Below are 13,362 nucleotides of genomic sequence, written 5' to 3'. Positions count from 1 at the left end.
CATAAATCCATTTCCCACTCCACTACAGCCCTACTCCTCAGTTCTTGGGGATCTTAGTCATGCAGGTTGCAGGGCATCTTCACTAATATTGGTGTCACAAAATAAAAAAAAAAGCACTAACTACATGTTGTAAAGTGGTTGGCATTAGGAAGGGTATACAACCACAGAAACCATACCAAAGTAGACATTAGAGCACAATGCAGTCTTCAGATTTGTCCAACATATGCCAGCATAGAGTCAGCATCATCATCATCATCGTTTAACGTCCGCTTTCCATGCTAGCATGGGTTGGCCAATTTGACTGAGGACTGGCAAACCAGATGGCTGCACCAGGCTCCAATCTGATCTGGCAGAGTTTCTACAGCTGGATGCCCTTCCTAATGCCAACCACTCCGAGAGTGTAGTGGGTGCTTTTACGTGCCACTGGCATGAGGGCCACTCAGGCGGTACTGGCAATGGCCATGCTCAAATGGTGTTTTTTACATGCCACCTGCACAGGAGCCAGTCCAGCGGCACTGGCAATAACCTCGCTTGAATATTTTTTCACATGCCACCAGCACAAGTGCCAGTAAGGCGATGCAGGTAACGATCACGCTCGAATGGTGTTTTTTTACATGCCATCTGTATGGAGGCCAGCTTGTTGCTCTGGCAACAATCATGCTCGTATGGTACTCTTAGCACTCCACTAGCACGGATGCCAATCATCGAATTTGATTTCGATTTCACTTGCCTCAACAGGTCTTCGCAAGCAGAGATTTGTGTTCAATGAAGGGAAGATATGCATAAGTGGGCTGGTTACACCCCTGGCATAGGCCACAAGGTTATGGTCTCACTTGAGCTTGCCAAGTCTTCTCAAGCACAGCATATTTCTAAAGGTCCCGGTCACAAGCCATTGCCTCGGTGAGGCCCAATGTTCAAGAGTCATGCTTCACCACCTCATCCTAGGTCTACTTGGGTTTACCTCTTTCACAGGTTCCCCTAACCGCTAGGGTGTGGCACTTTTGCACACAGCTATCCACATCCATTCTCGCCACATGACCATACCAATGCAGTCGTCTCTCTTGCACACCACATCTGATGCTTCTCAGGTCCAACTTTTCTTTCAAGGTACTTACACTCTGTCGAGTATGCACACTGTCATTACACATTCATCGGAGCATACTGGCTTCATTCCTTGCGAGCTTACGCATGTCCTCAGCAGTCACGGCCCATGTTTCACTGCCATGTAGCATGGCTGTTCGTACACATGCGTCATACAGTCTACCTTTTACCCTGAGCGAGAGGCTGGACATTAAATAATGATGATGATGCATGTAATTTCATGCTGGACTAATTTAATTCCAGGTACTATAAATGAATATGCTGCTACTCTAGTTAAGGTGAATACTCTCAGCATAGGTGGTTTATATTAGGTTTTGTTTATTTACTTATTCACTTTTTGAAGTCTGTTATTTATTGTTGATGTCATTATTATTGACATTGTTGTGGTTATTGTGGCTAAAAAACGATTTATCATAATATTACACTTAGATTCTTTCAAAGTTAATATTTATATCGGAGTCAAAGGTTAAAGCTAAAAACTGTACAGATACATCTATCACCCCCTATCACTTCCCTTCGACTCCCATTACCCATATAAACTTTTCTACTACTCTCCCCAAAAGGTGTTACCATCAGTTTTGAAAAACTTTAGCTCACCGGACACTAATATAGAATAGTATAATGTAACAAGTTTCCAATGATTTTTCCAGGAACACAAAACTTTGTAGGAAACTACAAAGCCCGAAACCTCTTTTGATGCTTCGGAACACCTACACAAACAAAACTGAGCCGGCACTGCAGTTAGTATCTATTTGCAATGAATATAAAATACTAGTGTTTTCACCAACCAGTGAGGTTCAGTTGTATCGGGTTTCCATTGTTTGTTTTTATTCAAACTCACCATGAGAGGGCAATGAATAAAATTCAATTTATTTATAGATTATAAATGCTACTTCCACAAGATCAAGCCATCTTGTCCCCGCTTTCAAATCTAAAACATTTGAAATGAATAAAAGTCTCTAGTAGTATCCATCTGGTCTCTGCTGGTTAACCTATTATAACAAGAAGGACTTGGAACCAGTAGCCTTATCATCTATGATATGATTGTGGTTAAATTTAACTATTGTCATTACAGATAACATACAAGGTAGACTGCAGGTGAGACAAGGTTGTGACCTAGTTTTAATTACAACCTACAACTGTTTCACTTCACAAATATAACTAATGAATGGCTTACCAAAACTCATTATATTCTTCTCTCTAAACTCAGTAGGATTACTCTTTTACTCTTTTACTTGTTTCAGTCATTTGACTGCGGCCATGCTGGAGCACCGCCTTTTAGTCGAGCAAATCGACCCCGGGACTTATTCTTTGTAAGCCCAGTACTTATTCTATCGGTCTCTTTTGCCGAACCGCTAAGTAACGGGGACGTAAACACACCAGCATCAGTTGTCAAGCAATGCTAGGGGGACAAAAACAGACACACAAACACATACACACACACACATATATATATATATATATATACATATATACGACAGGCTTCTTTCAGTTTCCATCTACCAAATCCACTCACAAGGCTTTGGTCAGCCCGGGGCTATAGCAGAAGACACTTGCCCAAGATGCCATGCAGTGGGACTGAACCCGGAACCATGTGGTTGGTTAGCAAGCTACTTACCACACAACCACTCCTTGCTTTAACCTAATTATTTTTTGCCGAAATTAATTGAATGGAACAGTAACAGTCGATATATAAAGTTTCAGTTTACTTATGTCAGCTGTGTCAATGCAAAACAAAGACAGCAGAGTATGTAAAAAGTTTTGTAAAAAGTTCACTAGTTGGGTCATGAAATCTCGTTAACAAATACAGTAATATAAACAACATATTTTAATATAGAATATATACAAATTTTGCTAATAAGTAATTGGTAGAAATTATTGCATCACACATTCAGTATGGGATCGTGTTTTTAATCTATACCAAGCAAAACTTAATGGGATATTATTGAGATCACAAATTTCCAAACTATTAACCAGATCTTTAGGATGTATATTTAACCTTTTAGCATTCAGATAACTCTGTCTAATGCAGTGCTTTTCAAACGTTTTGCTGGAGCGGAACCCCAAGGAAACATTCCACTGGCTCGAGGAACCCCTGTGCAATAATTTAATAGTCTTATGCACACATATCTGCACAGGAGAATTAAAAATTACTGCCGATTTTAGCAGTTTTGTAACTTCTTGCGGAACCCCTGGACTGTACTGGCGGAACCCTAAGGTTCCGCGGAACCCTGGTTGAAAACCACTGGTCTAATGTAATGCTTATTTATTTGTACCGTTTTTCAGTGAACCTACTGAAATGAATAAAAGTCTCTAGTAGTATCCATCTGGTATCTGCTGGTTAACCTATTATAACAAGAAGGACTTGGAACCAGTAGCCTTATTATCTATGATATGATTGTGGTCAAATTTTTCAAGTCCTTCTTGTTATAATAGGTTAACCAGCAGATACCAGATGGATACTACTAGAGACTTTTATGCATTTCAGTAGGTTCACTGAAACTTTGAAGTTTTGATGATGTGATTATTTTTAGAATGACATTGTAGATTAGGTGTGAGAAGCCAGATATGACCAGGTGAAGATAAAATAAGTAGAATATTTGGGCTGTATATGGCTGGTTGAAATGCTAAAAGGTTAAAATATTTTCAATCAATCCATTTCTAATTGGTGTCAAATGCTTTATTCTTGATTATGTACTCAGTTCTGGTTTGGACTAAAACTAGGAACCTTATTCCTAAAGTTAGATGGTAATATTCTCCTTATTCACAAAAAAACACTGACACATGTACTGACAGTGCACAAAGACATTGCTAACTTTAGTTTAGCAATAAAGGGCTTTAGATTTAATCTAGTCGAAGAGCAAGTGCATATTCAGGAGTAATTCATGTGATATGAGCTGAGATTTAAGAGAAAGGACTGAAACAGTATAGTAGTTCAGAAAATAGTATAGTAGTTCAGAAAATTATACAAAGAGAAATATTCTAATTTGATAGAAATTAAAAATTATGAAAACAAAATCTTTAAAAATAACAATGATAATTCTTTCTCTAAAGGCACAAGGTCAGAAATTTTGGAGGCGGGGATTAGTTGATTATATTGAACCCCCCCCCTCCAGTAGTCATCTAGTACATACTTTATCAACCCTGTAAGCATGAAAGTTGATCTTGGTGGAATTTGAACTCAGAACAAGGAGTCAGAAAAAAATGCTGCGAAGCATTTCATCCAGTGCACAGACAGTTTTGCCAGCTTGCCACCTCAATAATAATAATGATGATGATGAAGTGGGGAGGAGGTGGAGTGTAAATTATGATGAAAACTTATACAAAATTACTATAGAAATTAATAATTAAAACAAATTCTATGATGATGATGATGATGATGAATATTAAAATTATGATGAAAAATTGAAAAGAAAATATATGAGAATTTGATATCTTACCATTCAGATCTGTTAAATTATTGTTTCTAAGAATAAGAGTTTTGATTGAGGACTTTGTATGAGTAGACAGTGGTGGAAGTGTCGTCAGATGGTTGAAAGCTAAGTTTAATTGTTCAACATACAACAGATTCTAAAAAAAAAAAATGTTAAGAAAGAAGGATTTTAGATATTGTTAAAGAAGATTGTGGTGAAACATTCATGGAGACAGCAGAGCTTTGGACTAAAATCCTTGAAATATTTAGTTTTACCCCCACTGAATTCAAATTCTGCTAGAGTCCACTTTACTCCTTTTCCTATTTAAAGACAATCAAGAAATTGATTTCACCAACTATGCTTCACACTGACCACAATAACTGATCTTGAGTCTAGTCTAATATCCAATACATTTTAAATAGTTTTCAATCAAAGTATTGATGTTTAGCATTAGTTGAAAACCACAATTTTGGTGGGTGATATCTGTATATTTGATTATATATTTATCTTATCAATCAATCTCAGAAAGGTGAAAGGCAAAGCTGACTTTGGCAGAATCTGAACTCAGCTAAAATGCTTTGTTGTATTTAGTTACAGTCTTTTACATTCTGACACCAATCCTGCTGCATTATGATATTAATGTACTTTTAGACAATTATCTGAAACAAATGTATAATGAGCGTTCGTTCCCCTCAGTGTAACAGAAGATTAACATGAATCAACAATTTTTGTCATCCTCACTCAATCCATTGTTATTAAATATCTTAAGTGTATACCTTAATAAAACTATGTCTCATTTAGAGAACTATGATCTATCTAATATGCTGTATACTATTCTATCTCATCTATGGTTGTCAATACCTATTTCTTTATTACCCACAAGGGGTTAAACATAGAGGGGACAAACAAGGACAGACATAGGTATTAAGTCGATTACATCGACCCCAGTGCATAACTGGTACTTAATTTATCGACCCCAAAAGGATGAACGGCAAAGTTGACCTCGGTGGAATTTGAACTCAGAACATAACGGCAGACGAAATACGGCTACGCTTTTCGCCCGGCGTGCTAACGATTCTGCCAGCTCACCGCCTTGTTGTCAATACCAGGGACACAAATATTCTTAGTTTGGTAGTTAGTCATATAGTCGTTGATTCTTCACAGTGTGGGATAGGTCACATGTGTAGACAATAATTGCACTAATGCTTAATTGAGTATTCAAATATTTTATTAACCCAACATTGTTCTATTTATAAATGGACATTCAATAAATTAATGAAACAATGATCAACAAACATAACTGTTAGGAATCCTCTATATAACTTGCTGGATAATGTAAGGGAGCTTGTATAAGGAAAATAAACCACTGTATATGATCAATATGTGTTACTAACATTACAAGCTAAAGTCGGTACCTTTTGTTGAAGACAACATAAACATGTTACATAAGATGAGTGAAAGAGAATAAGAGAGAACAACTGACAGAATTCCATTAGGTTAACCAGAGTGAGAACTGAGAAAATGCCATAAGAAGGTGATGCAAAATGATCCATAAAAACATGGGACAGTTTTGCCTAAAGTTGAATTCTCTTGCTTATTTATTAATGTTGGCTTGAAAGTCCTAGACTCTTCAGCCAATCTGTTTGGCAGGAAACCTTGCATACTTCCTTTGAAGATTGCTACTTCAGCCATGAATATATCAGTCTGTACTGATTGGTTGGGCCATATTCACATGGGCATTAATACCTTTTTTTGGCAACACTTTTCCTTTTATGGAATTTTGTTTGTGGTTCTAGACAGAGAAAATCTGAGGACTATGGTTCAAATCTCAACAAGGGTCTCATTACCTATTCATACAGGAAAATTTTTACATTTCAAAAACAGACTATGTATGGAGATTTCAACAAAATTACTAATTAGCACTTTAGCTTAATAAACAAATACTGTCTTCCCCTTGTATATTCCCTCAGCTATTTTACATTTTATTCTTATTTTCTTTATACACAATTCTTTAAATTTCTCTTTGTTTCATTTATATACATTACCTATACATATCTTTATGCACACTATTTATGAGTGACATATTGTTTTAAATCCATTTTAATGTTACAGTTACAGTTGACAACTAATCTGTGGAATATACAAGGAAGTGCTAAAAAGTTCCCAGCTTTAAGGGTATCGCGAAAGACCTGGTTGGAGGCCTAAGCAGCCGAATTTTCACAGGGCTTAGAAAAACTGAAAGACCACTGCAAAAAGTGTGTGAATCTGAGAGGGAAATATGTTGAATAAAAACATAATTAACTGATCCTCCTATAATTTTTCTTTACCCAAAGCCAGGAACTTGTCAGTACCCCCTTATATCATGACAAATTCTTCATTTCAGTTCAACATGCATCATCAAATATGGTTTTGTTTATAAACAGCAAGAAATGACAATTTACCTCTAAATGTCTCTCAGGGTTTTGAATATTGTTGTGGCTCAAATCCAGATACTTCAGTGCTGGCAGTAACCTCTAATATAATGAAATTAAGAATTTATAGGATTGATTTTTAGATCTCATCGTTTGGAAATTACACAACATTGTTAATTATTTAAAATGGCCACAATTATTAAAAGCAAATATATTGGACAATGAACAATTATTAATAAAAACAATAAGTAAAAAACATATAAAAATACCAAAGATGAATCCAGCTTCTGAATACTGTTCTGACTAAGATCAGCATAAATTAGATGATTCCAATTTGAAGGCCCACTTCTATCGCCCCCACACATTTCAAAAAGAGACTGCAAAAAAAAAAAAAAAAAAAGAAAAGAAATTAGACCAAAAAATATATGAAGGCCTCATCAAGAAAATATTAAAATTCATACATTTTTATACAGAAACAAAGGAAGTAACATTATCAGCTCTATTACTCTTTTATTTTTTCAGTCATTTGACTGTGACCATGCTGGAGCACCACCTTTAATCGAGCAACTCGACCCCGGGACTTATTCTTTTGTAAGCCCAGTACGTATTCTATCGGTCTCTTTTGCCGAACCGCTAAGTAACGGGAACATAAACACACCAGCATTGGTTGTCAAGCAATGCTAGGGGCACAAACACAGACACACAAACACACACACATATATATATATACATATATACGACAGGCTTCTTTCAGTTTCCGTCTACCAAATCCACTCACAAGGCTTTGGTCAGCCTGAGGCTATAGTAGAAGACACTTGCCCAAGGTGCCACGCAGTGGGACTGAACCCAGAACCATGTGGTTGGTAAACAAGCTACTTACCACACAGCCACTCCTGCGCCTATATCATATTCTTATATCTTTGACTTGTTCCTGTCATTAGACTGCAGTCATGCTAGGACACCATCTTGAAGAATTTTTAGTCAAATTAATTGGCCCCATTATTTATATTTTTTAAAAGCCTGATACTTATTCTATCAGTCTCTTTTGCTGAACCACTAAGTTGCAGGGATATAAACACTGGTTATCAAGTGGTGGTGGTGGTGGAGTACAAACACTCACACACACATATCCACACACACATACATATATATACACACACACACACACACACACACACACACGTACGTACGTACGTACGTACAATGGTCTTCTTTCAGTTTCCATCTACAAAATCTACTCACAAGGCTTTGGTTGGCCCAAGGCTATAGCAGAACATACAGTGGAATTAAACACAGAACCATGAGGTTGGAAAGCAAGCTTCTTACCACACAGCCATACCTATAATTCTTAAAAGTTAATGTCTAAGCTCACCATTAAAAGGTGGACTACTAAACTTCTTCATCTCCTAATATTGTGGTGCACCTGAGCACTGTATACAATACTCTTTCTCTTTTACTCGTTTCAGTCGTTTGACTGCGGCCATGCTGGAGCACCGCCTTTAGTCGAGCAAATCGTAAGCCCAGTACTTATTCTATCGGTCTCTTTGGCCGAACCGCTAAGTGACGGGGACGTAAACACACCAGCATCGGTTGTCAAGCAATGCTAGGGGGACACACACAAACACACACACATATATATAAATATATATACATATATATATATATATATATATATTATATATATATATATATATATATATATATATATACGACAGGCTTCTTTCAGTTTCCATCTACCAAATCCACTCACAAGGCATTGGTCGGCCCGGGGCTATAGCAGAAGACACTTGCCCAAGATGCCACGCAGTAGGACTGAACCTGGAACCATGTGGTTGGTTAGCAAGCTACTTACCACACAGCCACTCCTACGCCTATAATTTCATTATTATTATTATTATGCTAAATAATTCAATAAACAAAGCTACATCTTCTGGATTCCAATACTAAAGATAATAAAAAAACAAAAAAAAAACAATCTGACAAGAAACTGTGGTGAAGTGCTTAAAGTGGTGAGTTTACATTTGACCACTAGAATTGGATTGTGGGTAAGGCATGCTACTTTTTTAATTGGTGAACCATGATAGCACTGATTACAGGTCTCCAACCAGCCATTTGCTGGTTCACAGGATCTTTGAAGGTAGGAGTGAAAAGGGAATGTCTGCAACCTGGTGTAGAACAAATATTGTAAGAAACTTCATTTGAAGTGCAACAGTTTTGGGGGAGGGGTGTTTGCCAAAGTTTTATATCCTTGGCCAAAAGATATGCTCCCTCTATCCGCTCAGTCGAAGTCGACTCTCGGTCACTCGTTGGATCAGTGTCCTCCAGTTAGTTCTATCCTGGGCCGCTTCCCTCAGATTGGCCATGTCCATTCCGGTATCACTCTTGAATTACTCAAGCCAATACCAACAAAAACACTAACATCGCTTTGCCAACGAATATGGAGAACCTGTAAGTGGCCAAGGGAGTGGAAGAGGTCAGTTTTCATCCCAATACCAAAGAAAGAGATACCAAGGACTGCGCAAACTACCGTACCATCACCCTGATCCCCCATGTAAGCAAAAAAAAAAAAAAAAAGATGGCTGTGTGGTAAGTAACTTGCTAACCAACCACATGGTTCCGGGTTCAGTCCCACTGCGTGGCACCTTGGGCAAGTGTCTTCTACTATATTCTCGGGCCGACCAAAGCCTTGTGAGTGGATTTGGTAGACGGAAACTGAAAGAAGCCCATCGTATATATGTATATATATATATATATATATATATATATGTGTGTGTATGTGTGTGTGTGTCTGTGTTTGTCCTCCTAGCATTGCTTGACAACCGATGCTGGTGTGTTTATGTCCCCGTCACTTAGCGGTTCGGCAAAAGAGACCGATAAAATAAGTACTGGGCTTACAAAGAATAAGTCCCGGGGTCGAGTTGCTCGACTAAAAGGCGGTGCTCCAGCATGGCCGCAGTCAAATGACTGAAACAAGTAAAAGAGTAAAAGAGAGAGCATTATATTTAAATAGACAAAACTTCTGTACAGTTTGTGCCTACCAAATTCCACTCACAAGGTATTGATTAATCCAAGACCTCAATGTGGAAGACACTGGCCCAAGGTAGTGTGAAGTGGGCATGAATCTGGAACTACGTGGTTGTAAAATGAATTTCATATCCACACAGTCATACTACTAAATTGCTTCAGCATACACTCTTTCACTCTTTTACTTATTTCAGTCATTTGACTGCGACCATGCTTGAGCACCGCCTTTAGTCGAGCAAATCGACCCCGGGACTTATTCTTTGTAAGCCCAGTACTTATTCTATCGGTCTCTTTTGCCGAACCGCTAAGTGACGGGGACGTAAACACACCACCATCGGTTGTCAAGCAATGGTAGGGGGACAAACACATACATATATATATACATATATACAACAGGCTTCTTTCAGTTTCCGTCTACCAAATCCACTCACAAGGCATTGGTCGGCCCAGGGCTATAGCAGAAGACACTTGCCCAAGATGCCACGCAGTGGGACTGAACCCGGAACCATGTGGTTGGTTAGCAAGCTACTTACCACACAGCCACTCCTGTGTCTATGATTTGATTCCTTGTTGAAGTACAAGACTAATTACCGAAATAAAGTTATAATTAGTCACATCAACATCAGTACAATACTGGCAGTTTTGTTATTGATTCGGTACAGATGGAAGTTCAAAGTCTGACCCAGAACATCTGCAATCAAAATATAGAGGAATAACAGAGTATACACTGCAGAGTGTTTAGTTCAACCCTCTCCCAGTTCTGCTAACTTACCATCTTCTGATATGCCATACAATTGACTGGTTTGCACTGAGATGGATATTTACTTGAAAAAACATCTGTTCTATGTATACTGGCTAATATCTAGATTTCCTAAACTCTCTGACAGGTTAGCACTGGGAATACACACACACACATACACACATAGACATAACAATTTTTTAAAAAAGCCAAAAAAAAAAAAAAAAAAAAAAACAAAAAAAAACAAAAGCAAAATGTGAACTTAAAAAATAATAATTTTGAATTCTTACCTCTAAGGTCTGCAAACTTCGACTGATTGTAATCTGTTTCAATGTTGACCTAAGCTTTGCAATCCCTTGTATAAGATGAATAGGAACACGGTTAATATTTAGTTCAGTTAATGCCTGGAACATGCCAATTTCAAGTGGTCCTTGTATTGTATGTAACTGGTGGTACAACTGCAATTAGACATTTGAAACAAATATAAATATCTTTCTTTCTATATATGTATTTTTTTTTTTGTGAGAGCCACAGCAAAGTGAACTGATGGACTAAAAAATAGAAACATTTCTATTCTGATACCAACACACTATATTTTGACAATAGCACATATCTTTCACTGGTCCGGTCAAGCAATTTATATCATCATCATTTAATGTCTATTTTCCATGCTGGCATGGGCTGGACAAGTTATAGGAGTCGGCAAACCAGAGGACTGCATCAAACTCCAATGTCTGCTTTGGCATGGTTTCTACGGCTGGATGCTCTTCCTAATGCCAACCACTACAGCATGTACTGGATGCTTTTTGCATAGCACCAGCACCAGTGATGTCACCAAGTAACTCACAAGATAAGGCCCCTTCAATGGAGGTGGTGTGTAATACTGAAGGAAGTGGCTTTGTGCTTTAACCTTTGATGAAAGGTTAAAGTATGATAGAGGGATAAGAATGGATACTTTGCTGTAGGAGAGATACATGTTTACTCAAGTTGCAAAAGAGAGAAACTGGAGGTGAAGATATATCAGGGCACACAAAGACAAAATTTCAAAGATGTATTAAATAACAGGGGAATAGTATAGTTCATTAGTTTACAATAACAGAATTACATGCTCTTGAGGACCTGGTAAAATAGAAAACCACTGCAGTATATTTACCTTCTTAATTACAAATAAAAAGTTAAGATTACATTAGTTACTCAATGACCTAAAGAAATACTACTTAAGTTTATATAGCAATTTCTTTCTTTCTCCACTGTATCTTTATAGTATTAAGTCATTTCATTTCTGAAAAAACTACTGAAAACAACATAAAGCGGTTAAGCACATCCAGCAAGTCATGCATATCAAAAATTAACTGAATCAATTGAAGCAAAACTCATAATGAAACTAAATTCTAAAATCTAATCTGTAGTCGTTCTACATTTAAAGCAACTTAATCAGCTTCCTATTACCAGGGTCCTGTTTAAAATTTATATCTAAGTTGACTGTACAGCCAAGTAATTGATACTATTCATAGTTTTCACTACCCTAGTCAACTAATCCAGTGAAGGCGCATGGCTCAGTAGTTAGAGCGTCGAGCTTACGATCGTGAGGTTGTGAGCTCGAATCCCGGACCGGGCTGCGTGTTGTGTTCTTGAGCAAGGCACTTTATTTCACGTTGTTCCAGTTCACTCAGCTGTAGAAATGAGTTGCAACGTCACTGGTGCCAAGCTGTATCGACCTTTGTCTTTTCCTTGGATAACACTGGTGGCGTGGAGAGGGGAGGCTGATATGCATGGGCGACTGCTCGTCTTCCATAAACAACCTCGCCCGGACTTGTGTCTAGGAGGGTAACTTTCTAGGTGCAATCCCATGGTCTGTGTCTAAGTCAACTAATCCAATGAATAATGAAAATCAGACCAGGAAGATCTGCTGGGAAAGTTGAATCATTTTAGCAAACCTGAGAAGCTTTGCTCCCACCCCTGCTACACTTCATTAAGATGTTATTCTAATTTCTATAATGATTTCTTTCAACAGGACACGAGATCAATTATATATTGGGAGACTTTATAGCCAATTAAACTGACCTCAGTATATCACCTGTACTTAGTTTATTCAACTACAAGGTCCAATCCTTATTGCAGTGTGGTGGCTTGCATGCCTCAATGACCCTGAGTGCTATGCCAGCAGAGCACAAGCTCCTGGCAGGACCGCCCGTACTGGACAGGTTACAGGAGAGAGGCCTGAATAATATGGACCACCTATTCTCAAATGAAAACAGCAAAGGTACAGAAGCATCGATGAAACTTCAAAACCAACAAGACCTGAGAGAAAAGCCCTTCAAAATTTGAAAGGAAGCTACAAGAAGCAGGGATCTATCTAGAGAGAAGCAGAAGAGACAACCCAGAATTGAGAACAGTTGAGAAAAGTTGTCAATGGCCTATGCTCTCTAGGAAGCAAAGGAACTAGGTAAGTAAACTTGGTAGGTAGAAAAAAAATTAACCCTAGCAATAATGTGAAGCACTGAATAGAATTCAATAATAAAAAAAGAAAGATGAATTATCATCATCATCATTTAACGTTTGTTTTCCATGCTAGCATGGGTTCAAAGGTTCGACCAGGGTTTGGGAAGCCAGGAGGCTGCACCAGGCTCTAGTCTAATTTGGCAGTGTTTCTGCAGCTGGATGCCCTTCCTAA

The 13,362-nt window shown here is 38.0% G+C and overlaps 1 protein-coding gene across 4 annotated transcripts in view; it reads right to left on the bottom strand.

Annotated features, from left to right (window-relative positions):
- Positions 1 to 13,362, bottom strand: part of LOC115210215 (serine/threonine-protein kinase 11-interacting protein) — a 97,494-nt gene that overhangs the window by 57,760 nt on the left and 26,372 nt on the right. For all 4 annotated transcript variants that reach the window (XM_029778685.2, XM_036502542.1, XM_036502539.1 and 1 more), the window contains exons 4-7: positions 10,979 to 11,146; positions 7,195 to 7,302; positions 6,956 to 7,027; positions 4,542 to 4,671 (exon numbers count right to left, since the gene is read on the bottom strand). In XM_029778685.2, the coding sequence (XP_029634545.1) occupies positions 4,542 to 4,671; positions 6,956 to 7,027; positions 7,195 to 7,302; positions 10,979 to 11,146 (478 nt within the window). The remainder of the gene's footprint in view (positions 1 to 4,541; positions 4,672 to 6,955; positions 7,028 to 7,194; positions 7,303 to 10,978; positions 11,147 to 13,362) is intronic.

The sequence above is a fragment of the Octopus sinensis genome, linkage group LG4 (genome assembly GCF_006345805.1).
Source record: "Octopus sinensis linkage group LG4, ASM634580v1, whole genome shotgun sequence".
Lineage (NCBI taxonomy): Eukaryota > Metazoa > Mollusca > Cephalopoda > Octopoda > Octopodidae > Octopus > Octopus sinensis.
This window is presented reverse-complemented; position numbering and strand designations above follow the sequence as displayed.